Source organism: Microcaecilia unicolor, chromosome 3 (assembly GCF_901765095.1).
Source record: "Microcaecilia unicolor chromosome 3, aMicUni1.1, whole genome shotgun sequence".
NCBI lineage: Eukaryota > Metazoa > Chordata > Amphibia > Gymnophiona > Siphonopidae > Microcaecilia > Microcaecilia unicolor.
In genome coordinates this window covers 357673303-357698848 of record NC_044033.1, presented here as the reverse complement: position 1 = coordinate 357698848, position 25546 = coordinate 357673303, and the positions used below count along the sequence as shown (strand labels likewise).

Genomic DNA, 25546 nt, shown 5'->3' with positions numbered 1-25546 from the left:
GAGTGTGTTTCACACAGATACAGTGTGTGCGAGAGAGAAAGAGAGAGTGTGTGTGAGAGACACAGACTCTCTGTGAGACTGAGTGTATGAGACCAAGAGAGTGTGTGAGTGACTGTGTGACACATAGAGGTGAATGTGATACAGTGTGAGACATAGTGAGTGAGAGAGAGAAAGACATTGACTGTGAGAGAGAGTGTGTGTGACAGAGATACCTCCCCCCCTCTCTGGTGTCAGGCTCCCCCCCCCCCTCCCTCTGGTGTCAGCCCCCCCCCCCCCCCCCTCTCTTTCTCTGGTGTCTGAGCGTTACTTCAAGGAACTGACCAATCCTATTTAATAGAATGCACCTCCAACATTCTGAAGCTGACTGCATGGCTGAGGCATTCCTGCTCTCTGTATCCATCTCCTGAATTGACATCACATACTTCCGGGTTCATCACAAGCAGAAGTGACCAACCACACGAGGTTTCTCGGCTTCAGAATGTTGGAGGTGCGTTTTATTATATAGGATATGCGTTGCCTAGTTGGTTAACTGTTTAGCAATAAAATGTCCGTTGAAGGGGGAAGCAGAGGGAGGGAGGAATTTGAGTACAGCTGAGGGTTTAGAGATGCAAAATGTTTGTTTTACTTCTTAAAACTTCTATAAAAATTTCAAAAAAATAAGGAAAAAATGTACATTTCTGCTGTTTGGAGCTTGGAGATACTCTGTTGAAATTTGTTTGACTTAGGGTACTTGGCTTGAAGAAAATGGGGAAACGCTGCTGTAGACCATATTTTGTCCACTTCTGTTTTGTTTAGAGGCAACTAAGAATGTGCAGGCAGCATCACTCAGTTGAACATAATGCAAGTCACGTGACCTTGATATGTGGCTTGTTTTTTCATCCGAAGACTACCTGAAAGATGTTAATGCCCCTTCAAATAAGGAGAGAAACAATGCTAGCAAAAATATTATCAATCTGTTATTTGTAATATTTTTATGATGGTTAACTTCTGTGGGATACGCAAAATTACCAGAAAGACACAAACATAAATCAGCATAGCTATCAAACGTTGCCTACAATGTTATCTTAAGGAGTTCCACTGGGAGTCGCATGAATAAAAATTTTAATTATTAATGCAGAACATTTGCAGGTACTCCTAATACAAACTACCAGGATGCCTCATAGTACTATGTATCAGATAATAAACTAAGGAGCCCTTTTACTAAGGCATGCTGAAAAATGGCCTGCGCTGATGTAGGCACGTGTATTGGACGTGTGCAGGCACATTTTTCATCGCTCCTGCAAAAAAATCCTTTTTTATTGCCTAAAATGGACATGCAGCAAAATAAAAATCAGCGCGTGTCCGTTTTGGGCCTGAGACCTTACCGCCACCCATTGACTTAGCGGTAAGGTCTCACGTGTTAACTGGGCAGTAATTTTCAGCACGCATACACTGCCAATTACTGCCCGGTTAGCACCATGTGGTAGAAAATAAAAATTATTTTCTGCTGTACATTTTGGATGAGCAGCAAAATTAGAATTACCGCCCGGGGCACGCGGTAGCTGGACATAGTTCTAATTTGACATGCATTGTATGTGCGTAGGGGCCTATGCGTCTTAGTAAAAGGGCCCCTAAGTATGATATTAGATGTTATGAGCAGCAAGTTAAATGCACTACGCCTTCAGCAATTGAAGTCATTTTTGCTGTTTTAACAGTAAAGGACCTCCCTTTGCCAAGATTTGTAGCATCAAAGAATGAGCAGGAGTCAAGACATGCAGCTTCATATTCATCTGATTCTGAAAATCAAGCTTCTTACTCAGGTGTTATTCCTCCCCCACCTGGCAGAATCCAAGCCAAAAAAAGGCTCCGTAAGCCATGAAGTGATACGTGCATCAACAGAACAGCAGGTAACTACATAGCATGCTACATTTCAGGATTTTTATTGTTTCCAACCCAACAGAAATGGGAAAGAATTGTTCAAAAAGGATCAAGAAATGTATGTATGTCTGGCCTGTCTGGGAACAAAATTACTCTGAAATTTAAATGGCATGGGATGATAAGAAACTTGGCATAGGAAAAACCGGTGAAAAGGCACATCAGGGTCAAAAATGGGCCAGATTAGTCTGGGAGTTCCAGAGAAATAAGTCATTCCCCCCTCCTTCCCCCTCATCTGTTCCCCCAGAAATAGCCCAGTGCATTTCTATCGGTAGAAGCAGTTCCAGCTTTTGTAGCATAGAAATTACATACAGTGAAACATAGGAAATTCACCCTTTCAAGCTACCTCTCCTCACGCTGACATAAGGCAGAAACAGGCAACACAACTACAGACAGGTATATGTCTACACACATGGGCGCAGAGAGGTTGGAAAGAATTCCAGAAGCTGTGCTCTGCATGCATTCCCCACTTGTTTTTTGTATTCAATTAATCTGTAAGTGTTTCCCAACACCGGTGTACCTTCAGACCTAATCAGGCATTCTGTGGGAAAAACTTACCTGGGCCCTGAGCTCATCACCTTACAGAAATAATGGACACCAGCAGTAGCTCTTAAATACGCATGCACACCGTTCTGAGTACATATATAGTCGCACGCTCCTCCCTTCTTCCCATGTACAGCATGAATTGATAACGGGAATTAGCTGTTTGCGACTAAATTTTGTTTGCAGATAAGAGTGCCCTCTTCTTAAAGAATATGTTTAAAAAGTACATATTCTTTCCCAGTGGTTTGCACATACATTTACTGTTGGGGGAAAAAGTGCTTACTCATTAAGAAAAGTGTGCTCTCTTTACAATGCACGTTCTTGACGTTTCATTCTGGAACAACAAAAAAAAAGCCACACACTTTATGGCTGGTCATCTCTAATTATCAGACATCTTGTAGGGCATGGATACTGCTTTGTGCAGCACATATTATACACAGATCCACCTCCTCTTACCCATCCGGAGCTTCTGCCATTAAGTCCTTTCAACCTCTATTGAAGCTTTTATTGCTTTCTTTTTGGAAATAATTATACAAAATGGGTTGGGAATGTCTCTCTGTGCTGGGGTCAAAATAATTCTGAAATATTAATAGAATGGGATGAGAACATAATGGGCTGAAGGTCCATCAAGCCCATCATCCTGTTTCCAGCAGTGGCCAATCCAGGTCACAGGTACCTAGTAAAATCCCAAAGAGTAAAACAGTTTTTATGCTCTTTATCCTAGAAGTAAGCAATGGATTTTCCAGTCCATCTTAATAATGGCTTGTGGCCTTTTCTTTTAGGAAATTATCCAAACCTTTTTAAAACCCTGCTAAGCTAACTGTTTTTACCATATTCCCTGGCAACGAATTCCAGAGTTTAATTACATGTTGAGTGAAGAAATATTTTCTCCGGTTTGTTTTAAATTTACTACTATATAGCTTCATTGCGTGCCCATGGTCATCGTATTTTTAGAAAGAATAAACAAATTATTCATGTCTACCCGTTCCACGCTACTGAGTATTTTGTAGATCTCTATCATATTTCCCTTCAGCCGTCTCTTCTTCAAGATGAAAAGCCCTAGCCTCTTTAGCCTTTCCTCATAGGGAAGTCGTTTCATCCCCTTTATCATTTTGTTGCCCTTCTTTGTATCTTTTCTAATTCTGCTATATCTTTTTTGAGACGCTGGTGACTAGAATTGCACACAGTATTCGAGGTGCGGTCGCAGCATGGAGTGATACAAAATCATTATAATAGTCCTCATTTTGTTTTCTATTTCTTTCTTAATAATTCTTAACATTCTATTTACTTTCTTAGCTGCTGCTTCTACTGCACACTGAGCAGAGGGTTTAAACGTATCATCAATGATGACACCTAGATCCTTTTCCTAGGCGGTGACTCCTAATATGGAACCTTGCATTGCGTAGCTATATTTCGGGTTCCTCTTTCCTATATGCATCACTTTCCACTTGCTGACATTAAATGTCATCTGCTATTTGGATGCCCAATCTGGTAAGGCCATCTTGCAATTTTCACCATCCTCTTGATTAACAACTTTGAATACTTTGTCTCATCAGCAAATTCAATTACCTTACTAGTTATTCCTATCTAGATCATCTATAAATATGTTAAAAAGCAGCAGTCCCAGACCCTTGATGAACCCCACTATTTATCCATCTCCATGGAGAATACGGACCATTTAACCCCACTTCTATTTTCTATCTTTTAAGCAGTTCTTAATCCACACTAGGACATTACCTCCTATCCCATGACTTTTTAATTTTCTCAGGAGTCATTCACAATATATGTTGTCAAATGCCTTTTGAAAATCCAGATATGTAATATTAACTGGCTCATATTTATCCACATGTGTCTTCACTCCTTCAAAGGAATGTAGTAGATTGAGGTAACATCACTTTTTCCCACCTGGTAAATTTTAAAAAATGGATTAGGTGGGTTCCAGAGAAATGAGCCCCCCCCCCCCCCCCCCCCCCCCAATAATAAGTTGGGAGATGTTCCTGTTTCTATAGCATAGAAACTTACAGTGAAACATAGCACTTAAAATTCACACACTGCTTTTTCCTGTTCTGTCTGTCCCTAACCCCCCCCCCCCCCAACTACTTCACCCCAGAAAACTATGCCCTGCAACTTTCGCCTCGAAAAAACTGCCCTGCAAACTGCATCCTCAATACTCCCCACCACAAATTCCAAATGCTCCATCACCTCACAGATTGCCTCCATTCTTCAAAGCTATTCCCTGCCCCACAAACCTGCCGCTTCAACCCCAAAACTAGCTTACAACATGTCCTTGTCCAAAAACTACCCAAGACAACTGCCCTCACAGTCTTTCTGCTTCTGTTATAACTAAAAAAGTAATCTAGGGCTCTCGATTTAGTTATAAGTCATCTGTTGTAGAACAGTGTCAAAGGCTTTGCTAAACATCTAACATAATCCTTCACCCAGTCAAAGAAATTAGTCAGGTTTGCCTTGTTGGGGGGGGGGGGGGGTGGGGGGATAGATGTGTTCCGGATGGCATCAGAGGACACATTCTGAGAATTAAGCTGTGTGGGACTAGCGCTATGGGGAAGTGGAAAGACACAACCTACCTGCCTAGGAGTGGCACTGCCTGGCTCCAGCAGTAATATAGATAGCCGTTAAGTGTCTTTCTCCAATTGGCATCTGTGACTGCTTCTGCTTGAGAGCAAGAGTTTTGAAGGAGGAAATACTGGCCAAGGAATCGGCATGGCTTTGTTGAGCCCTGAACATCGTGAAATCTCTCCTAGGCTGGGGGTTGAGTCGATTGTGGTTAATCGGCTGGATGCTGCTGATACAAATGGCGTTGCTGCAGTAGAGCAATGTGCCTGAGTTTTTCAGGGCATTGAAGTGAGCATATCTGAAAGGAGGATGCAGAAATCAGAGAGGATAACTTTGGATGAAATCTGGCTAATGATTTGAGAGTTGGAACACTCTGTGTTGGTGAAATTGGATACAATTATAATGGGTCTTAACTCCCTTGACCCCAGGTAAAACAGAACATTGTAAGTTTTTAAATGACCATCAGGTTAAATTGGAACCCCTGGAGAAAAATTTTAAAGAAATTGAGTCATTTCAATTGGAAATGAGGAAAAGAACTGAGTAGAGGGTTTCTCAACGTATCATCAACGATGACGCCTAGATCCTTTTTCTGGGTGGTGACTCCTAATGTGGAACCTTGCATTACGTAGCTATAGTTTGGGTTCCTTTTTCCTATATATATATATATTTTTTTTATTTGTACCCCGCACTTTTTCCCACTCATGGCAGGCTCAATGCGGCAGGCAATGGAGGGTTAAGTGACTTGCCCAAAGTCACAAGGAGCTGCCTGGGCCGGGAATCAAACTCAGTTCCTCAGTTCCCCAGGACCAAAGTCCACCACCCTAACCACTATATGCATCACTTTGCACTTGTTCACATTAAATGTCATCTGCCATTTGGATGCCCAGTCTCCCCAGTCTTGTAAGGTCCTCTAGCAATCAAAAGCTTGAAGCTGTGGATAATTTGTAATTAGAGACTGAAGTTAAGAATTATAAATTTCCCTAAATCACCTATGTTATCTGTAGTGGAAATGTTCAAGAAATATTTTGAAGAAGTCCTCCAATACCCAAAGAATTTTTCACCTTTGAAGTATTTTATGTTGGATATGGAACAGTTGAGCAGCTTGGAAGTTGAAGAGACTAGTTTGGATATGACTTTTTTTTTTTTTTTTTTAAAGAAAGTTCACAGTCATTTTTTTTTTCAGTTAAAGCCACTTTGATTGTAACCTTTACCCTGAAACCCAGCAAAAATTGAATTTTTTGTTTGTGTTTTAGCTTTAACTAGCAAGCTGTTTTCTTTTATCAATTTTTATGAATATTTTAATGGAGAGCAGAATAAATCACAACAGTGTTATCCAATCTCCAGTAGCAAAACTAATAATACTACCTCCCACACGCCTCCCTCTTCCCCCCCCCCCCAATCACAACAATCAACGGTGATCAATACTGTTTTTTTTTTTTTTCCAATGAGCGCAGCATTGTCAGACACATCCCCCCTTCCCCCGGTAATACCTAACCCTTCCCCTCCAGTAAAGTTAGATCAACGTGCATCCATTCCAAATGTTGCAGATTAAAACAACCCTTACGCTGATCGGCCATTTACTACTACTACTACTTATCATTTCTATAGCGCTATTAGACATAATTAGGACAGACAAACAGGACAAACAAGAGACAAAGGAATACTAAAGTGAGGATGATAACATAAGGGTTCTGAACAAGTGAACAAGGGTTAGGAGTTGAAAGCAGCATCAAAAGGTGGGCTTTTAGCTTAGATTTGAAGACGGTCAGAGATGGAGCTTGATGTACCGACTCAGGAAGTCTATTCCAGGCATGTGGTGCAGCAAGATAAAAATTTGGAGTTAGCAGTGGAGGAGAAGGGTGCAGATAAGAGAGATTTACCCAGTGAACAGAGTTCCCGGGAAGGAATGTAGGGAGAGATGAGAGTGGAGAGGTACTGAGGAGCTGCAGAGTGAATGCACTTATAGGTCAATAAGAGGAGTTTGAACTGTATGCGGAAACGGATAGGAAGCCAGTGAAGTGACTTGAGGAGAGGGCTAATATGAGCATAACGACCCTGGCGGAATATTAGTCGTGCAGCAGAATTTTGAACAGATTGAAGAGGAGAGAGATGGCTAAGTGGGAGACCTGTGAAAAGCAAGTTGCAGTAGTCTAAGCGAGAGGTGATAAGAGTGTGGATGAGGGTTCTGGTAGTGTGCTCAGAAAGGAAAGGGTGAATTTTGGTGATATTATAGAGAAAGAAACGACAGGATTTAGCAGTCTGTTGAATATGTGCAGAGAAGGAGAGAGAGGAGTCGAAGATGACCCCAAGATTATGAGCTGATGAGACAGGAAGGATGAGAGTGTTATCCACAGAAATAGAGAATGGGGGAGGAGGAGAGGTTGGTTTAGGGGGAAAGATAAGAAGCTCAGTCTTGGTCATGTTTAGTTTCAGATGGCGCTGAGACATCCAGGCAGCAATGTCAGACAGGCAGGCTGATACTTTGGCCTGGATTTCGGCTGAGATTTCTGGTGTGGAGAAGTAGATCTGGCAGTCATCAGCGTAAAGATGATACTTAAAACCATGGGATGAGATTAGAGTACCAAGGGAAGAAGTATAGATGGAGAAGAGAAGAGGTCCCAGGACAGATCCCTGAGGTACATCAACTGACAGTGGGATAGAAGTAGAAGAGGATCCACTAGAGTATACACTAAAGGTACGCTGGGAGAGATAAGAAGAAAACCAGGAAAGAACAGAGCCCTGAAATCCAAGTGAGGACAGCATATCAAGGAGTAGCCTGTGATCTACAGTGTCAAAAGCAGCAGATAGATCGAGAAGGATGAGGATAGAATAGAGACCTTTGGATCTGGCTAGGAACAGATCATTGGAGACTTTAGCAAGCATTGTTTCAGTTGAATGAAGGGGGTGAAAGCCAGATTGAAGTGGATCAAGAATAGCTTGAGATGAAAGAAAGTCAAGGCAACGGTGGTGAACAGCACGTTCAATTATCTTGGATAGGAAAGGGAGGAGGGAGATGGGGCGATAGTTGGAAGGACAGGTAGGGTCCAATGAAGGTTTTTTTTAAGGAGTGGTGTGACTATGGCATGTTTGAAGGCATCAGGAACAGTCGCAGTGGACAGTGAAAGATTGAGGATATGACAGATAAACGGGATGATAGTGGGAGAGATAGTGTTAAGTAGATGGGTGGGAATAGGATCAGAGGAACAGGTAGTTAGTTTCGAGGAGGAAAGAAGATGTGTAGTTTCCTCTTCAGTGATTTCAGAAAATTGCTCCATTTCCCATATTACTTTGTCTCTGTTTCCAGTCCAATATAGTCGGACCTGCTCATATGCTTAAGTCTGGATTGCCATTTGTAAACCTGTTGATTTTTTTTTTTTTGACCAACCAAACAGGCCTTAAGATCCAGAGAAAAGCAGTTCCAAGCCCCTTTTCCATTTGTCTGATGACATCAACCCAAAACATCTGTATAAGGCAACAACTCCACCAAATGTGAAAAAATGTGCCACGTTCAGTTTGACATCGCCAACAGAGGTCAGATATATTAGTAATAAACGTCTTTTTTAACTTGACTGGTATATAGTACCAGTAGACAACAATTTTATATACATTTTTCTTAATAAACATAAAAACACATTCGCATTCTCCTTTAGTAAGTTTCACACCCAAGTCCTGCTTCCATTTAACCATATAATTGTACTTTGTAAAAGTGGTACCACAAAATAATTTATATAGAAATGAAATGGGCCTTTTCAGTTTCCCTGATGTCACCCACAGATTCTCTATCTTCTGGGTAAACAGCAAGCGTTTTGTGGTATGAATTTAATGATCTTTCCAGATTTATCCAGGGCTACACAGGTTTGGTCAAGGCTTCTTTAGCCAAGCGTACTCAAGTGTAATCCCTGGGAACAATGTATTTCTTACAGTTTCTTTATAAATGTATTGTTAAATATCAGAGTAACATTTATATTTTTCTTGATCCATTATGTTTTGCAGTATTTCCTAGATGCTAGAACAGCTCCAATCCCTTTTGGCTCTATCCTATTAGATCATTCTCACTTTTTCTAATTTGAAACACTCTTTCTCTCTCTTCCTGAGAATTTTCCTTATTGTGACTCTCTTATCCTCTTTGTTCCCTTTTTCTTTGGTTTTGGAAGTCCCCAAATTATGGGGAAATATATTGTTTCTTATTAATAATCAAGTATTGTGATTTCTTTTTCCTAATCAAGCAGTTAACTTGTATATTTTCTTTTAGAATTCCTGAAAAACAAAATTAAAATGTTTTTTTTTTTCTTTTTCTAACAAGACCTACCTCTAGTGAAACTATGCTGCCTTGGGTCCTGCAATTCATTGGATTCCAGAAACCTCATTTTCTGTATTTATTTATTTATAACATTTGTATCCCACATTTTCCCACCTGTTTGCAGGCTCAGTGTGGCTTACATAGTTCTGTAAGTGGTGATTACCATTTCCAGAGAGGAGAAATACATAGTTGAGGAAGAGGAGACCAAGTGGATTTTTGCAGTGTGTCCATTAATTTGCCTACTATAGAGGTTAGACTGACTGTCCTATAGTTCCCAACCTCCTCCTTAAGTTTTTTGTAGAGAGGGAACCACACCTGCCTTTCTCCAGTCCTCCTCTGGGATCAATTCCAGCTCCTGAGAAGCATTGAAGAGGTCAGCCAGCGGAGCCGCCAGAACTTCGCTAAGTTCCTTCTGTACCCTTGGCTGTATGTCTTTTAGCCACATTGTTTTGTCTACCTTTAGTTTAGCTAGTTCCTCATGAACACAATCCTCTGGAAATCACTCAGGGTCTTCCATTCCTATTTGTGTTTGTTTTCTGTGGTCCTTTTCTTAGCCCTTCAGCTGTGAACACAGAACGGGAATATTTATTAAGCAATTCTGCCTTATCTTTATCAGCTTCTACATATTCTTCCTTTTCGCCTTTGAGTCTCACAATGCCAATTTTGCCCTTCCACGTGTCTCTAATATATCTTAAATAAAATAAAAAAACAAGTCTTGTCCCTCTTTCTACTGTATTGGTTATCTTTTCTTCCGTTTCCATCTTTGCTTTCCTGGCTTTTTTTTACCAGCCTCTTTGTTTTTCCAGATATTGCCTGCCTTCCTCTTTCTGCAATTTCGTGTAGTTTGTGAAGGTCTTTTTCCTTATCTTTTTAGCTGCTACTTTTGAGAATCAAAGTGGCCTTTTCCTCTTTCTTTTATTTGCAGTCTTTACAGTTGCCCTTAAAATAGCTCCTTTCAGTTATGTCCAGTGCTCTGCTTTGCTCTACTTTCATATTTTCCCATCCAACTAACAATTCTTTGAGGTAATCCTCCACCTCAGCAAAGTTAGTTTTTTTTTTTTTTTTTTTAAAGTCTAGAACAGTCATTTTTGAATGAACCCTTTCCATATCTGTCTTAATACTGAACCATCTGGTGATCACTGAATGCCAGATGACCACCCAGTATTACATGAGAAACACTCTCCCCATTGGTACTCACGACGTCCAGTATGGCCCCATTCCGCATGGATTCCATTACCAACAGTTGGAACAGCTCATGCTGTAGAGAATCCAGGAAGACCCTGCAAAAAGGATACCCCAGTCAACAGCAGCCTGTTTAGTAGTACTTCCCCTTTCGCAGGTATATTTTGAATGTTTTCAATTACATCTCTCTCCACTTCTTTTTGTGAAGGATTCCTATATATCACACCAATGTGTAAATACATTTTCCATTTCCTTTTTCCAGTGTGATCCACAGTGCCTCTTTCTTTTCCCGTAAGTCCTACAGTTCTGTTGCTTTAATATTTAATATATAATGCCACTCCTCCTCCCTTTCTTCCTACCCTGTTTTTCCTGAAGAAATTATAGCCCGGTATAACTATATCCCAGTTATGGCTGTCCATGAACCATGTCTCTCTGTGGCTGCCACTAAATCCAAATCAGCCTCTTCCATCATAGCCTCTAGATCCAGAACCTTATTTCCCATTTTATGGGCTTTTCTTCTGGTCTGCTGCTCTTTTGCGCCTTCAGATCGTCTGCCTTTTTCTTTCCCCGAGCCACCTTAAGGCTAGAATCAGGTATGTACCATTGAAGACATAAGAATAGCCATACTGGGTCAAACCAATGGTCCATCTAGCCCAGTATCCTGTTTCCAACAGTGGCCAGTCCAGGTCACAAGTACCTGGCAGAAACCCAAATAGTACCAACATTCCATGCTACCAATCCTAGGGCAAGCAGTGGCTTCCCCATGTCTGTCTAAATAGCAGACTATGGACATTTTCTTCCAAGAACTTGTCCAAACCTTTTTTTAAACCCAGATAAGCTAACTGCTGTTATTACATCCTCCAGCAAAATGTTCCAGAGCTTAATTATTCGTTCAGTGAAAAAATATTTCCATGTAACTTCATTGAGTGTCCCCTAGTCTTTGTTCTTTTTGAAAGAGTAAAAAATTGATTCACTTCTACTCATTCTACAGCACTCAGGATTTTTTAGACCTCAATCAAATCTCCCCTCAGCCTTCCCTTTTCCAAACTGAAGAGCCCTAACCTCTTTAGCCTTACCTCATTTGAGAGGAGTTCCATTCACTTTATCATCTTGGTTGCTCGTCTTTGAACCTTTTCTAATTCCACTATATCTTTTTTTCAGATACAGCTACCAGAACCTCATGCAATATTCAGATCATCTATGGTTCCACTTCAAAATTACTGATGAATGTGGTTTCAAAATCTTTATTTAGTTTAAACAGCTTATTCTCTGTGCTTTGTCTTTTGGTAAAACACAATTTTTTAGGATATTTAATATTATCTTTACTGTTATTGCCATACCTTTATGGAATTCTCTTCCATTATTAGAGTTGAGAGGAATTATTTAAAATGTTATAAACTGTTGTAAACATATTTTTTTGAAAGTTGTTATTAACTATAACATTTGTTACTAAGCTAGCTACTATGATATGATTGTGTTATGTATAACCTTAGGACAACTTTTATCTGTACATCGCGTTGAACCCTTGTTTTAGGGGAAACAGCAATTAATAAGTATGACGTTGACCATGGAGCGATAGAGAGGCATTATAGTATTCTTGGTCTTGTAAATAAGACCTAATAATTCCTAGCATCCTATTTTGGTTTTTTTTTGGCCGGTGCCGCACACTAGGCAGAAGATTTCAGCGTATTGTTTACACCACCACCTAGATCTTTTTCTTGGGTGCTGACTCCCAAGGTGGACTCCAGCATCAGGTAACTATGATTCGGATTATTGTTCCCAATGTGCATCACTTTGCATTTGTCCACATTAAATTCCATCTGACATTTGGATGCCTGGTCTTCCAATTTCCCAAGGTCTTCCTGCAATTTTTCACATTCTGTGCATGTGTCTAAACAACCTTGAATAGTTTTGTGTCATCTGCAGATTTAATCATCTCACTCGTCGTTCCAATTTCCAGATCATTTATCAGTATGAGCCAAGATCAGCTGTTGCATAGTCTCATGCACATGAAAAGCTTTAGGAGGCGTTTTGGTGCCTGACAGAATAGATCCTGTGAGTGATGGAACATGGGCAGCTGGAGGGGAGATATTGAGACTCTCCAGTACCTTAATAATAAGGACTAGGAAGTGTTGTCCGTGGAAAAGTCTGGTTGCTGTAGGATCATCTCCCTCAGCATTAGTGTCACAGGTATAGTGACAGATAAGATATGACCAGAATTCATTGAAAGAGCTATCTCTGAATCGTGGCCAGAGGCCACAGAGAGATTATCCAGGTCTCTAAATGTGTCCACTCCTTCTTTTAATGTAAGCATCCTCTGAGGGAAGGTGAGGGGGCACTGGATCACAAGCCGGTTGTGACCTCTTTAATAAGTAAGCTCTATGTAGCAATAACACAAACTCTGGGGGAAATGGAGCAATTAAATTCTGGGCCAGATTAGGGGCAAGGTAGATGGATGAAAATCGACAGTGGCTGCGTGAGGAGATGAGGTGCACAGAGAAGCAGGCATATGGCTAAAGGCTTCTAGAAAAAGTTGCTGGGGCACTGCTTCCTGCTTGGATTTCCATTGGTGAAGTCACCATAGGTGAAGATTGTCATGCTGACCTCTGAAACCTGTTACAGGTATGTAACTGTTTGTTACTGTAAGTTTTTTTTGAATTTGACTGTACAGGTGTGGCAGTTATTCACTGTCAGGCACAACTGCCTCTTTTGTTGTCTGTCAAATTGGTCACCCGTCTTGATAAAGTTTCCATATACTATGGCTTTTCTCTTGCATGGATGGCTCATTTTATTAAATTATTCCTACCTGCCCATCAATGCTGTTATGATTGAGTAGCAAATCATCTTTGGACATCAGTAACTACATCAATTAAGCAAAAATCAGAAAATACAATATACAATAATTCAATGAAACTATTATCCTAATTGCTTATTCCTGAGGGAACAGGAGAACTTTAACTCACTTCCTAAACTTTTAATATAATCAAACTCTAAAGAAAGGAATAATAGAAGTTCTCAGTTTAGGGTTTTTTTTGGACATTTTCTCATTTTTTCACATTTCTTCCACAATTATTATAATTTGTTGGTTACATGTATATAGTCAAGCTCAAAATACCTGGCTGTAGTAAACAAGGTGTGTGCTTTCCTGCCACATAGGCATTGTTGGATGAAGTCATTATCTGTGAGAATTTTTCTCCTGCAATTCATGGAGAAGTTTGTTACAGTAAGTAACTTGATTTTCCAGGTTGCATATAAAGTGGCTCAGTCCCAGAGCATACTGACAAATATATCTTGCTACTGACCGTAAGCACAGTTCAAAAAATAGTTTTTAATCTTGATGTATGGCTCCCTATGAACTGATCACGGTGGCATTAGTGATCAGACCTCACTGAAGAGATTCTCTTGTTTATAGTGACTTATTAAGAGGATAAGCTGAAAGTTAATCATATCTGTCTTTATGAAGATAATGATTATCAAAGAATCGCTTAAAGTAGATGGATAAGTGGCCAGTAAGAAAAATTAATGTACTATCATTAGGCATAATTTACAGCATTTCCTTAACTGGAAATTATTTGGCTTACAAGAGTTAAGCACAAATGTCAATTAATTTTGGATGGAATTTAGCCTGCTAAGTGAAGGATCGAGAGCAGTCGAAAAAGTATTCTGTTACTGAATACATAATGAAACTGCCTAGTGTTTTTTTGAATAGACTTAATATAATATATTAAATTGTCTTATACAGTGATAAGTGTGTTGCTTTCTTCAGGAATCCACATCACCCTCCAGTTGTTTCACCACAAGAATCGCCACCAAGTCTCCACATACGTGGAGGAAACACAGTGTCATCCCATGTGGAGGAAATAATGACGCGACCTGTTACTGGTCCTGGGCCCTTTTGGACTCCACTTAGCGAAGCACAGACAGGTATCACTTTTTCTTCCTTCCTTTTTTTTTTTTTAATGCTTAAACAAGATGAGGTTAAGAGACTGTGCTATATACCAGTATATCTGGAAATGAAGAAATAAGGGAAGACATAGTTATAGAATATTTTTAGCATAGCATAAATTCAGAAATTACAGTAACTACCTGGCTGGTACAATACACTGATTGAACAAATCGGCATCCTGCCTCCAATTTTAAAGTACACGAGGAAGTAATTTTAGTTTGTCAGGATGTTATTTCATCAGAAACTCTTTATTCTTACAGTGGCAGCATATTTTCACTTTCTGTAATAAATATTTAGTTTGCATTGTTAGTTTAAAATGCTTTGAATGTTCCTTTATAACTATCATTTGTGTAAGTGTTTGGGCTTTGTTCAGAATAATTTGCATACTACTGTAAAGGATTATTGAAGTAAAAGCCTTTTGATTTCTGATTTTACAGACCTAGAAAGAAATTTTTTGTTTAATTTTTTTTATAGACTCTTCAACTGGGGAAGATGCATGGCCTGCTCATTCTCCACTGCCACATCAAGAAAGTTGGGTCAGTTTTGCAGATACCCCACCAGTTAGTGCTGTCTTAGCTATGCATCCTGCTTCTGTCCAGGTATGACACTTTACTAGTTGCATTTGATTCATCTTTTAGATGATTATTGTAAGTATTTCGACACAGCTTTAGTCCTGGATAAAGTAGTGTGGTTGCTGTGTTAGTCCACTTTAAAGGTACTGTAATTAGTAGAAATAAAACAGGAGTCATGTCATGACTGGTTGGTGAGCAGGCTCAACTTGGTGGAGTGCCCTCTCCTCTCCCCTGATTATTTATGTAAAATTTACATGTTGAGTCCACATTGACAGTTCTAATGATTGGAGGTGTTCCACTCACAGCTGGTAACTATCTCATCTGGCAACTTTGTTGCATAAAGCTAGGAAGACAATGATGGACAAAACAAAAAACACGAGAGACGAGATGGTTTATTAATTATTTAATATATCGCCTTTCCTCAGGAGATAAGGCAGTGTACACAAAAAAATATTATATATTGTGAGACCCTTTCCATGGATGAATCTTCTCAAATGACCCTTTTTTTAACTACTTCAGGTTTGTGAGGGAGATCCTAGAACATGTAAGACTGGATGCCGGTGAAATGCAGGCCTCATATTGATGTGAGCATATAGACTGGTGCCAAAATTGGGTCCGGAGGCAAAGCCCAGACCTGTAATAGTGAGAATATTATTATTTTATTTATTAGAACTTGCTACACTACCGTTAGCTAACTTGCAGATCACAGCGGTGTACAATACTAAAACAAAAACATACATATCCATAGAGGGAAAAGGAACTACAAATTATACTGATAAAGCGACTATCCTACGAACATATATGAAGGCCTGGTGTTTGGAGCTCTGGAGTCCGATTGCTTATTGTTGAGGATTTATCTGTGCGAGTGGCAGCAAAACTGATGACTTGGATATGTTTTACCCTCCAATTTCCAACAAAGGTAAAAATTTATCAAGGGAGCACTCACATATGCACAAACACTGAGGCTTTAAAAAAGGTTGTAGCTTGGCTAGGGTGAGGGCTAGAGTGGTAGTCACCCTGCAGATGTTTAAATCATTTGGGAGCATCCACAGGAGTTGACTTTGTCTGTGGCAGTACTGCAAATTTAAGGAGATGGGACAGAGATTCCTGCAACTGATTTTGAATCATTTTGTCTAATAACAAAGCTATGTCAAAATAGTGTATGGTGTTGGTTAAGTTGCTGTTCTATATATGTTTGGCAGTTGACCATGTCTCTAATTTCAGTGGGAACCCGTGCCCTGGGGAGAATACTTAGGGACATATGGGAGAGAACTCAGGGAGAAGGCCTTTCAACTTCTTACTATGAGCGTAGTGAGAGATGTATTTTTCTTCTGTGCAGTGCCATTGTAATAACTAACTTAGAATGGGAGACTGCAATCACTGATATTTCTGATATTGTGCATGCCGGGGGAGTACCTCATACCCTAAACTTCTGACTTTGTGTTGAATGTTGGTGGGGTTTTTTTTTGTTTGTTTTATTTTTGTTTTTGTCTTGTGCTTCTCTCATTTCCAGCATACATTTGAATTAAGGAGTAGGCTGCTGTTGCTTAGCAATGTAGCTATTATGACTAGTCTGTTCAGTAGAATTTGTAATGCAGTTAGGAGGGGGTGCTGTGTTTCAATGTACTTTATTTTGGTCTTTTCCACTTTTACAATGGAATGTGCAAGACAATCAATGGATTTATTTGAAAGAAAAGTGGTAAAATTGTCTTAAGGGGGGGATGTGACTGATGATTATAGTAAAGACTTCATGGATGGGAATGAGAGAGTAAGATGGGGGTAAGAAAACATAGAAACATAACGGCAGAAGGGCCAAATGGCCTATCTAGTCTGCCCCTCTTCAGTAACCACTATATCTGCTTGTCCTAAGGGATCCCATGTGCCTGGCCATCACTTTCTTAAATTCTGACACAGGCCATTCCATGCATCCACCACCCTTTCCGTAAAGAGTATGTCTTTAGATTCCTCCTAAGCCTATTTCCTCTTAACTTAATCCTGTGCTCTCTCATTCCAGAGGTCCCCTTCATTTGAAAAAGGCTCACCTCCTGTACATCCTGTACATTAACACCACTGAGTTATTTAAATGTCTCGATCATATCCCTTCTCCTCCCGCTGTCTTCCAGCATATACATGTCGAGGTTCATAAGCCTATCCCTATATGTTTTATGACCAAGACCGCTTACCAGTTTTCTAGCTTCCCTCTGTACTGACTCCATCCTGTGTATATCTTTCTGTAGGTGCGGCCTCCAGAATTAAGAATGTCTTGTTGGTCCATCGTTATCTTAGGGACAGCCTGCCATGAGAGATGCATCTCACTCGCCAGTCCTATATCCTCAGGGGGGAGTATAATTGCTCATAAGAATTTTTAAATACAGTATTAATTCCTTCTGTCATACAATGATAGAACCCCGCAGCATCCCGTAACTGGGAAACAAGATGCATGACTCCCACCTTTTTCACCAACCGCCCAAGCAGCTTCCCATGTTTATTAGCATGTTTGTATAGTTGATAACGATAATAGAAGTATGATTTTTGCATTTTAGAATGAATCACTTGGTTCAAAGCCGCTTGTGTTGCCAAAAGACGAGTTTTATTAGATATAATCAGAGCAGACCCAAACCATTGCCTATCCATTCTGACCTGAGTTTCTAAACGGAATAATTCTGCGTCTCTCGCCTTTCGTTTGTGTGTATAGTAAGATATAATGTGGCCTCTCAAAACTGCCTTGGCCACCTCTCAAAAGAGTATAGGATCTATTAAAAAGCTCTCTCTGTTAAGATCTGCATAATCTCTCCATTGAGAACATATCCTATATAATAATTCTCACCTCCAACAGGATGTGCTTGGGACCGTGCCTGCCGGAAGTGGTCTGCTAGGCAGGCACGCACTGACCTCAGTGACATCAGTGACAGACAATTTGGCAAAGCAAAACAATCTGAGTGCTGGCCATTAAGACACAGGGTTGATAGGAGAGTTTTAAAAGACTGAAGGAACTGAAAGTGTTAAATGGGGGGAGGTGGGGAGTTCTGAACAATGAAAGACATGACCATTTGGGAAAGGAAAACAATCTGAATGCTGGCCATTAGGACACAGGGTAGATAGGAGAGTTTTAAAAGACTGAAGGAAATGAAAGTGTTAAACTGGAGAAGGGGGGGGGGGGGAGTTGTGAACGACTGAAAGACATGCAAATTTGGGACAGGAAAACAATCTCAATGCTGGCCATTAGCACACAGGCTACATAGCAGAGTTTTAAAAGACTGAAGGAACCGAAAGTGTTGGGGGGGGGGGGGGGGGGGGCAAGTTCTGAATGAATGAAAGAAATGAAAATTTATGAGAGGAACACAATCTGAATGCTGGGCATTTGGACACAGGGTAGATAGGACACTTTAAAAAAAAAATGAAGGACGTGAAACTGTTACATCTTGGGGGAGGGGTGAGGAGGAAAGCGGTGGGGTATCCGGATACTGGGTGTTAGGGCCACGGGGGTGCATAGACTTTTGAAAGCCTTAAGGAACCCAAAGTGTGGGAAGGAGGAGGAAAAGGAGGGTAGGGAACGGGGTGAGGGGCATTAGGAACAGGGGAGGGGGCCCTGCCACACACTCTCATTCTCACACACACACTGTCACACAGTCGCACTCTGTCACACACCCGCACATTCACTCTGGCTCTCTCTCTCTCAAACATACACACTCCCAGGAAAACCTTGCTAGCGCCCGTTTCATTCGTTCCAGAAACGGGCCTTTTTTTACTAGTATAGGTATAAAACTGAGAATCATAGTACAAGTCCCTTGGAAATTTCCAGTGAGAGCGAGCCTTTGAAGCTGAGCTCCAGGAAAGAGAAATCCAAATCAGAGCATGGTCAGACACCTGAGTAGGGCCTATCTCTGATGGAGGAGGGCACCAGAACAACATGTGGAAACTAAAAAATAGTCTACGCAATTGTGTATCATAGGCTCTAGAAAGATGCATTTAATCACACTCTCCCAGATTAAACAAACGCCATGAGTCTAATAAATCCAGAGCACAACCAAGGCACTCCTCGAGCATAGTTCACCGGGCCCACCTGAGAGGGTCCCGTGCTATCCACCAAAGGGTCAAAAACCAAGTTAAAATCTCCTCCCATGACAATTGGAATCTGGTCAAAGGATTGTACATGTTTGAATATAGTCTAATAAGAACTTTGTCATACTGGTTAGGCGCACAGATGTTTGTTTATTTTATTTATTTAGATTTTGCTCACACCTTTTTCAGTAGTAGCTCAAGGTGAGTTACATTCAGGTACTCCGGATATTTCGCTGTCCCAGGAGGGCTCACAATCTAAGTTTGTACCTGAGGCAATAGAGGGTTAAGTGACTTGCCCAAGATCACAAGGAGCAGCAGTGGGATTTGAACCAGCCACCTCTGGATTGCAAGACCGGTACTCTAACCACTAGGCCACTCTTCACTAACAACATAGGCTTTTGATTCAAGAGCAGCTGCACAATGATATATCTACCCATGGGATCTACAATTGAATGTTGCTTTTCAATATGGAGGCCTTTACAAAATAAAATAATAACCCTTGCTTTCCTGTGTTGCGTGGGACCTTCTGTGTAGTCTCTAACCCACCAGCAACATAGCTTTTTATGTTCTAAAGAAGTCAAATGTGTTTCTTGAAGCATTGCTATGTGTATTTTTTGTCCATTCAAGACCTGTAAAATCTTACTATGTTTGATAGGGGTGGAAATACCTCCCACATTCCAAGATACTAGTTTAACCATGGGCCCCCCTAATATCCTGAAAAGCTTGGGACAAGTTCGTCAACGTCACTCTTTTATTACCAAGGGAAGAGTGTCCCAGCCTACACCCTCCCCTCCACCAAAACAATATTGTGAGACCCAAAATCTCCTCCTCACCACACCACCTCAAACCATGGAGCTGACCCAACCCCCCCTCGTACATCAACCCAACCCCCACCCAAAATTAGACCCCTAATTACCCCCATCCACCCCAATCTAAGAGTCCTAAAAAGACTCTGCACGTATAGGTACCCCCCTTCCTCCTAAGAAGAATAAACTAAGTGCGCTAAGTGGTAGATCAGTGATAAAGCAAGACTGGCCCCTATCCCCCTACCCTTACACAAAAAAAAATAATAATAATTTGATAACTTGGCATTATAAGCATATGTATAATAACCTCAGTGTAGTATCAAATAACTCTATATCAAATGTAGAGCACTCTTAAACACATGCATACCAAAATGTCAGTAGTCTGGTTAGTGCACACTCAACCACAGCTGACGGGGGAGATGAGAAGGAGAGAAAAAAAAACCCCAACTCTGTATCAAATATAGAGCAAACTCTTAAACACATTAGTATGAAATTATTCAATAGTCTGGTTGGTGTACACTTAACCACAGCTGGCGAGACAGAAGAGAAAGAAGAGGAAAGGGAAAAAAAAAAAAGGAGGAACACATTCAATTAACATTGGCACCATGAGTAGCTACATAATAACCTCAGTACAAAGGCTATATATCAATTATAGAGCAACTGTTCACCACATTAGTTTCAGAATATTCAGTAGCCTGGTTGTTGCACATTTGTCCACTGCTGACGAGGGAAGAAAAAAAAAAGGAGGAGGCAGGGAGAGGTGAAGGGAAATAGGTTGGCAGCGAAGAGCTAGTAAAAGTACCAGTCCTGCTTCAAAAGCATCCTGTGCAGCATTCATAGAGCCGAAACCCACCAATCAGGTGGCATCAATTTTGTAAGTTTGCACTGAACTCCGAGAACGTTCATATTAGGAGAGTTGCAAAAATGGTAGTCGTATCAATGTCCACTCCCAGGCACTCTTAAGTGAAACCCACCTGCTAGTGACTAACAGTTCTTTAGGCAGTGGGCAGTTTTGCACAACGCATATCATGTCTGAATGTTAACTCCCAAATCACTGTGACCAATGGCCAAGCAAAAGTTGCTGAAAAACCAACACAGCAACTTAGTAGTCCAGTTGAATGAGTTGGTTAAATAGTATAGTCACTCAGTGGGAGTGCTGCTTAAGGTTTTGAGAAATTGGTTTGCAGCGTCTGTAGTCTCAAAAACCTTTTCTGATCCCTCATGGTATACTTTCAGCTTAGCTGGGTAAACCAAGGAAAATTTGAGTTTCCGTTCATATAAAACAGTGCATGTCGGCGCAAATGCCCTTCTCACTGCTGCCACCCTCGCTGAATAATCTTGAAAACATAATATTTTTTGACTTTCATAGGAAAGTGTAAGGCCAGAGCGCAAGGCACGCAATATTGCTTGCTTGTGGCCATTGTGCAGGATTCTCATAATCGCTGCTCGCAGCGTAGCGGAGTGTTGCCGACGCGGGCCCACCCTATGCACCCTCTCGACTCTCAAAGGACCGGACAGATAATTAAGTTGCAAGGTCTTAGGTATCCAACGTTCTACAAAGCTCACCATTTCTGAGCCCTTTAACTGTTCCTGGAGGCTGATCAGTCTCAGATTATTTTGACGGGATCGATTTTCCAAATCATCCAACTTCAGCTCCAGTTCAGTTGGCTTTTTCTGTAGCGCCTCTGCAGGTTCTGTAGGTGCCACCATACGATCCGTAATGTCGCTGATTCTTTACTGCATGTGATCCAAATCCAAATGAAAGTCATCTAATCTTTCATGAGCAGCCTCCACATGGTCAAATAAAGCTTGTAACTTCTTATCCAGTGCTGCTTCAACAGCTACAGTAACCTCTGCAGTCCACGTGGAGCAGACAGTGTTATCTAGCGGGACCTGCATGTCCACCATTTTGCTGTCAAGAATTCTGCCTCTCTCCTTATCTTTTCCCTGTAATTTTGCTGCCATCTCATATCCGGGCACTAAAAATTTAACTGGTACTACTTGAGGATGTTGTTTATGCAGACTGCACCGGAGCTATAATAGGGTTAAAAGCACTATAGAGTTTGATTATGGAGTTAGATTAAGAGGAAGTGCAGGAGCTCCTCTTTTCAGCGACCGCTCTCCAGCATGGTACCACGTGACCTCCCAGTAGTCACCATCTATAGTAGTATAGCACTATGCACAATTGTCCATGTTTTACATGACCACCCAACATAAATGCCTACACTCTGCAACCTTCAAAACCAAAGCTCGTAATGGACACTACATAAACTCTCCTCTCTTCGATACCCATTGTGTCTGAAACGCATGAACCTTATTCGACCATAACATCACCTTGTAATTGTTTCTCTACCGGACTTGGCGAACGCCATTACAGTACTATGTAAGCCACATTGAGCCTGCAAATAGCTGGGAAAATGTGGGATACAAATGCAATAAATAAATATCAGGTACAGATATCTGATCTGTACAAATAAAGTAGTTCACCAATCGTTTTACCCCATTGAAGGAAAACTCTCATAAATTTATTTAGATTTTGATCACAACTTTTTCAGTAGTAGCTCAAGGTGAGTTACATTCAGGTACACTGGATATTTCTCTGTCCCAGGAGGGCTCACAATCTAAGTTTGTACCCGAGACAATGGAGGGTTAAGTGACTTGCCCAAGATCACAAGGAGCAGCAGCAGGATTTGAACTGGCCACCTCTGGATTACAAAACTGGTGCTCTAAGCACTAGGCCACTCCTCCAGTCCTCCACTCCTCCATTGCCAGAACATGCCAGTGGGACCATCAGATCTGACAATCTCATTAACAGTGTAGGGAAAAAGGAAAACAGGCATCAAAAGCTCTTATAATTATATTGCAATAATTCATATTCAGATCTCACCAGTAGGTATGCCTGTTTCACCACATTAAATGGATAACCTCTTTGGCAAAACTGAGTCAAATGGTCCTGTGATTGTGTGTTTAATTATCTTAATTTTTCTGTTCTTTACTTTTCTGATGTGATGTAGTACATAAGTGACTATCACATTTCTGTATACAAACTTCCAAAAAAAAAAAATCAGTTACTGGTGAATGTTAAGTCATGATAAGTTGCAAGTTAGAATCCAGAGAGTTAAGCCTTCTTAAAAAGTTATGCAGTTCATCTTCATTATCTTTCCAAATGAAAAATGTATCAAGAGAGCTCTTCCGCAGTGGAACCATATCCCAGATTTGAATGAATTAAGCATTGAATATGGAGAGTTAGACATATGAAATTTGAGCAGTTTTAAACAGGTGGCGGTATTTTATTCAGATTGGTCCTTCTGGAAGATTCCAGTATGTTCCTAATTCCATACAATACTTTAAAAGCAAAGTGGGACATTACAAGTAGAAGGACTCTTATGTGTATCTATATTATACTTGGTGCATCCAGCAGTATTTGGTTGTAGAAATGTCAGGTCAATATATGTTGGAGACATTTTTCAGTAGGTATTGTTTTTGTCATAACTAATGAAAAAACGTAGTTGGATGAAAATTACTTTTTTGATTACAGGAACAGACAACAGTACGAACTGTGGCATCTGCCACAACTGCCTCTGAAATCCGTAGACAATCCAGTAGTTATGACGATCCTTGGAAGATAACAGATGAACAAAGGCAGTATTATGTAATTCAGTTTAAAAATATTCAACCTGATCTAAATGGATTTATTCCAGGTGAGTTTTTTTTTTTTAGATCCAATATAGTTTTAAGCTTGATATGTCCCTACCAATCTGTTCCATATAATATTCAACAAAACTCTTTTGCAAACCGACTCTTAGGCCTAGATGCCCTAAACGTTTTTCATCGTTAAATGAGCCCTCAAGGAAGAATTTCCTATCCTTTCCATGCACTAAAGCCTATTTTCCAACGACAGTTGCATCTAACGAAAACTGAATGCAGATGAGCAATTCTTCTACAAATCCCATTGAAATGACATGCACTAACCTTTTCTGATTCGTTTAACGCAGGAGAACACCGTGAAATCTAACGAGAGTCTGTACCTCTCGTTAGGGCTGTCTGTCTGCTAGAAGTTAACAAAATCCAATAAAAAAAATAACTGCGGGGGGGGGGGGGGGGGCGAAAACGCGTCAGGGGTGTCCTTTATTGACGCCCCAGGTCGCCGCTGCTCCCCTCTCCCTCAGCACCAAAAAGAAAAAAAAAAAAGGATCGGGAGGGGGCAAAGGCACTCGTCATGAGCGTCCTGTATGGACGCCTTGCTCCCCCCCTTGCACGAAAAATCTCCAATTTTAGCAGCCCCCCGGGCCGGCCCTCCTCCCTTCCTGTTCTTCTCCCACACTAGCTCCGCCTCCTGCCATGCTCCGGTCCCGCCCCCGCCACCCCCCCTTTGGTCGTGGCTGCCGCTCCCCCCGTCCAACGACCTCCCCCCCCTTTGCCTTACCGGCCCGTGCAGCGCCTCTCACCTCTGCTGCACGGGCAAGAACAGCTGATCGGCGAGTCAGAAAGCCTCCTCAGACGTCTCTTCCTGGGCCCGCCCTCCTCTGACGCTACGTGCAGGAATTCTTGTGCTGTTCTCAGTGTCTCAGTCCTCATTAGACTGAGCAAGATTTCTTATACTGTACAAGTTAAACTCATACAGAGCTTTCATAATTCAGGGAGGAGACAACTCTTACTTTGGAGGTGATGGTTATGACTGTAACAAAAAAAAGGCACAAAAATCCCACATGCCAGAGGAACATTCTAGTCACCACAGTGATCTGGGATTTGTCAAGCCTTTTTTTTTTTTTTGGGGGGGGGGGGGGGTTGTGCATGATAAATAGATATGTATACAGTGCCTTTTTTTTCTAGCAAAAAAAAGTTTGGTTCTCCCATGGAGAGCTATCTTTAAAAAGGGTAGGATGATCACTAAGGGACTCGCTGCGCAATAGACATGCCCCCTGCAATTAGGCACAGCATCTATGAAAAAAGGTCAGCATTGCAAATATTTTCAGTCCTTGGAGGACATCTCTTCTTGGGAAAAGAGAATTAGCTGGACTGCAACAAATCTGTATACAAACTACATGCTCACAAAATATTTCACTTTGATCAAATATGTTAAATATGGATAGAGCCTTATCAAATATCAAAACATGTATAACCTGTGCAATTTACCATTCTTGGTGGGGAGCAATTGTACATGCACAGTAAAATACATAAAACATCAAATCACTAGAACCATCAAATATAATAATTTGTACCGTCAACGTTCTATAAGTGACTGGCTGTCTAGGTTTGTAACATCTTGGTGACGTCAGCTCGCCTCCAGCGTTCCATTCCCTCTCATTGTCCCGCCCTTGCGTATAGACGAAATGACGTCAGAGGAGGGCGGGACAATGAGAGGGAAAACTGGAGGCGACGCGAGCCCAGCATGCCTGCTGCTGCTCAGATGGAGGGGACAGAATCACAGAACGTCGAGGGCAGGGCAGAGGAGAATCGCTGGGGAGGGCAGAATCGTGGGACCCAGATGGCAGGGCACAGGACAGTCACTGGTCATGGAGAGGAGGACAGAATCACGGGGAGGGCAGGGCAGAGGAGAATCAATGGACATGGATGGGATGGGAGGAGAGGGGAGAATTGTGGGACACAGATGGGAGGGCAGGGCAGAGGAGAATTGCTGGGGAGG

The 25546-nt window shown here is 41.2% G+C and overlaps 1 protein-coding gene across 1 annotated transcript in view; it reads left to right on the top strand.

Moving 5' to 3' along the window:
• Positions 1-25546, top strand: part of REPS1 (RALBP1 associated Eps domain containing 1) — a 294751-nt gene that overhangs the window by 35483 nt on the left and 233722 nt on the right. Inside the window, 7 exon segments of the mRNA XM_030198532.1 lie at positions 1695-1834; positions 1836-1882; positions 14280-14323; positions 14326-14381; positions 14383-14437; positions 14934-15058; positions 23438-23600. Coding sequence (XP_030054392.1) covers positions 1695-1834; positions 1836-1882; positions 14280-14323; positions 14326-14381; positions 14383-14437; positions 14934-15058; positions 23438-23600 — 630 coding nt within the window.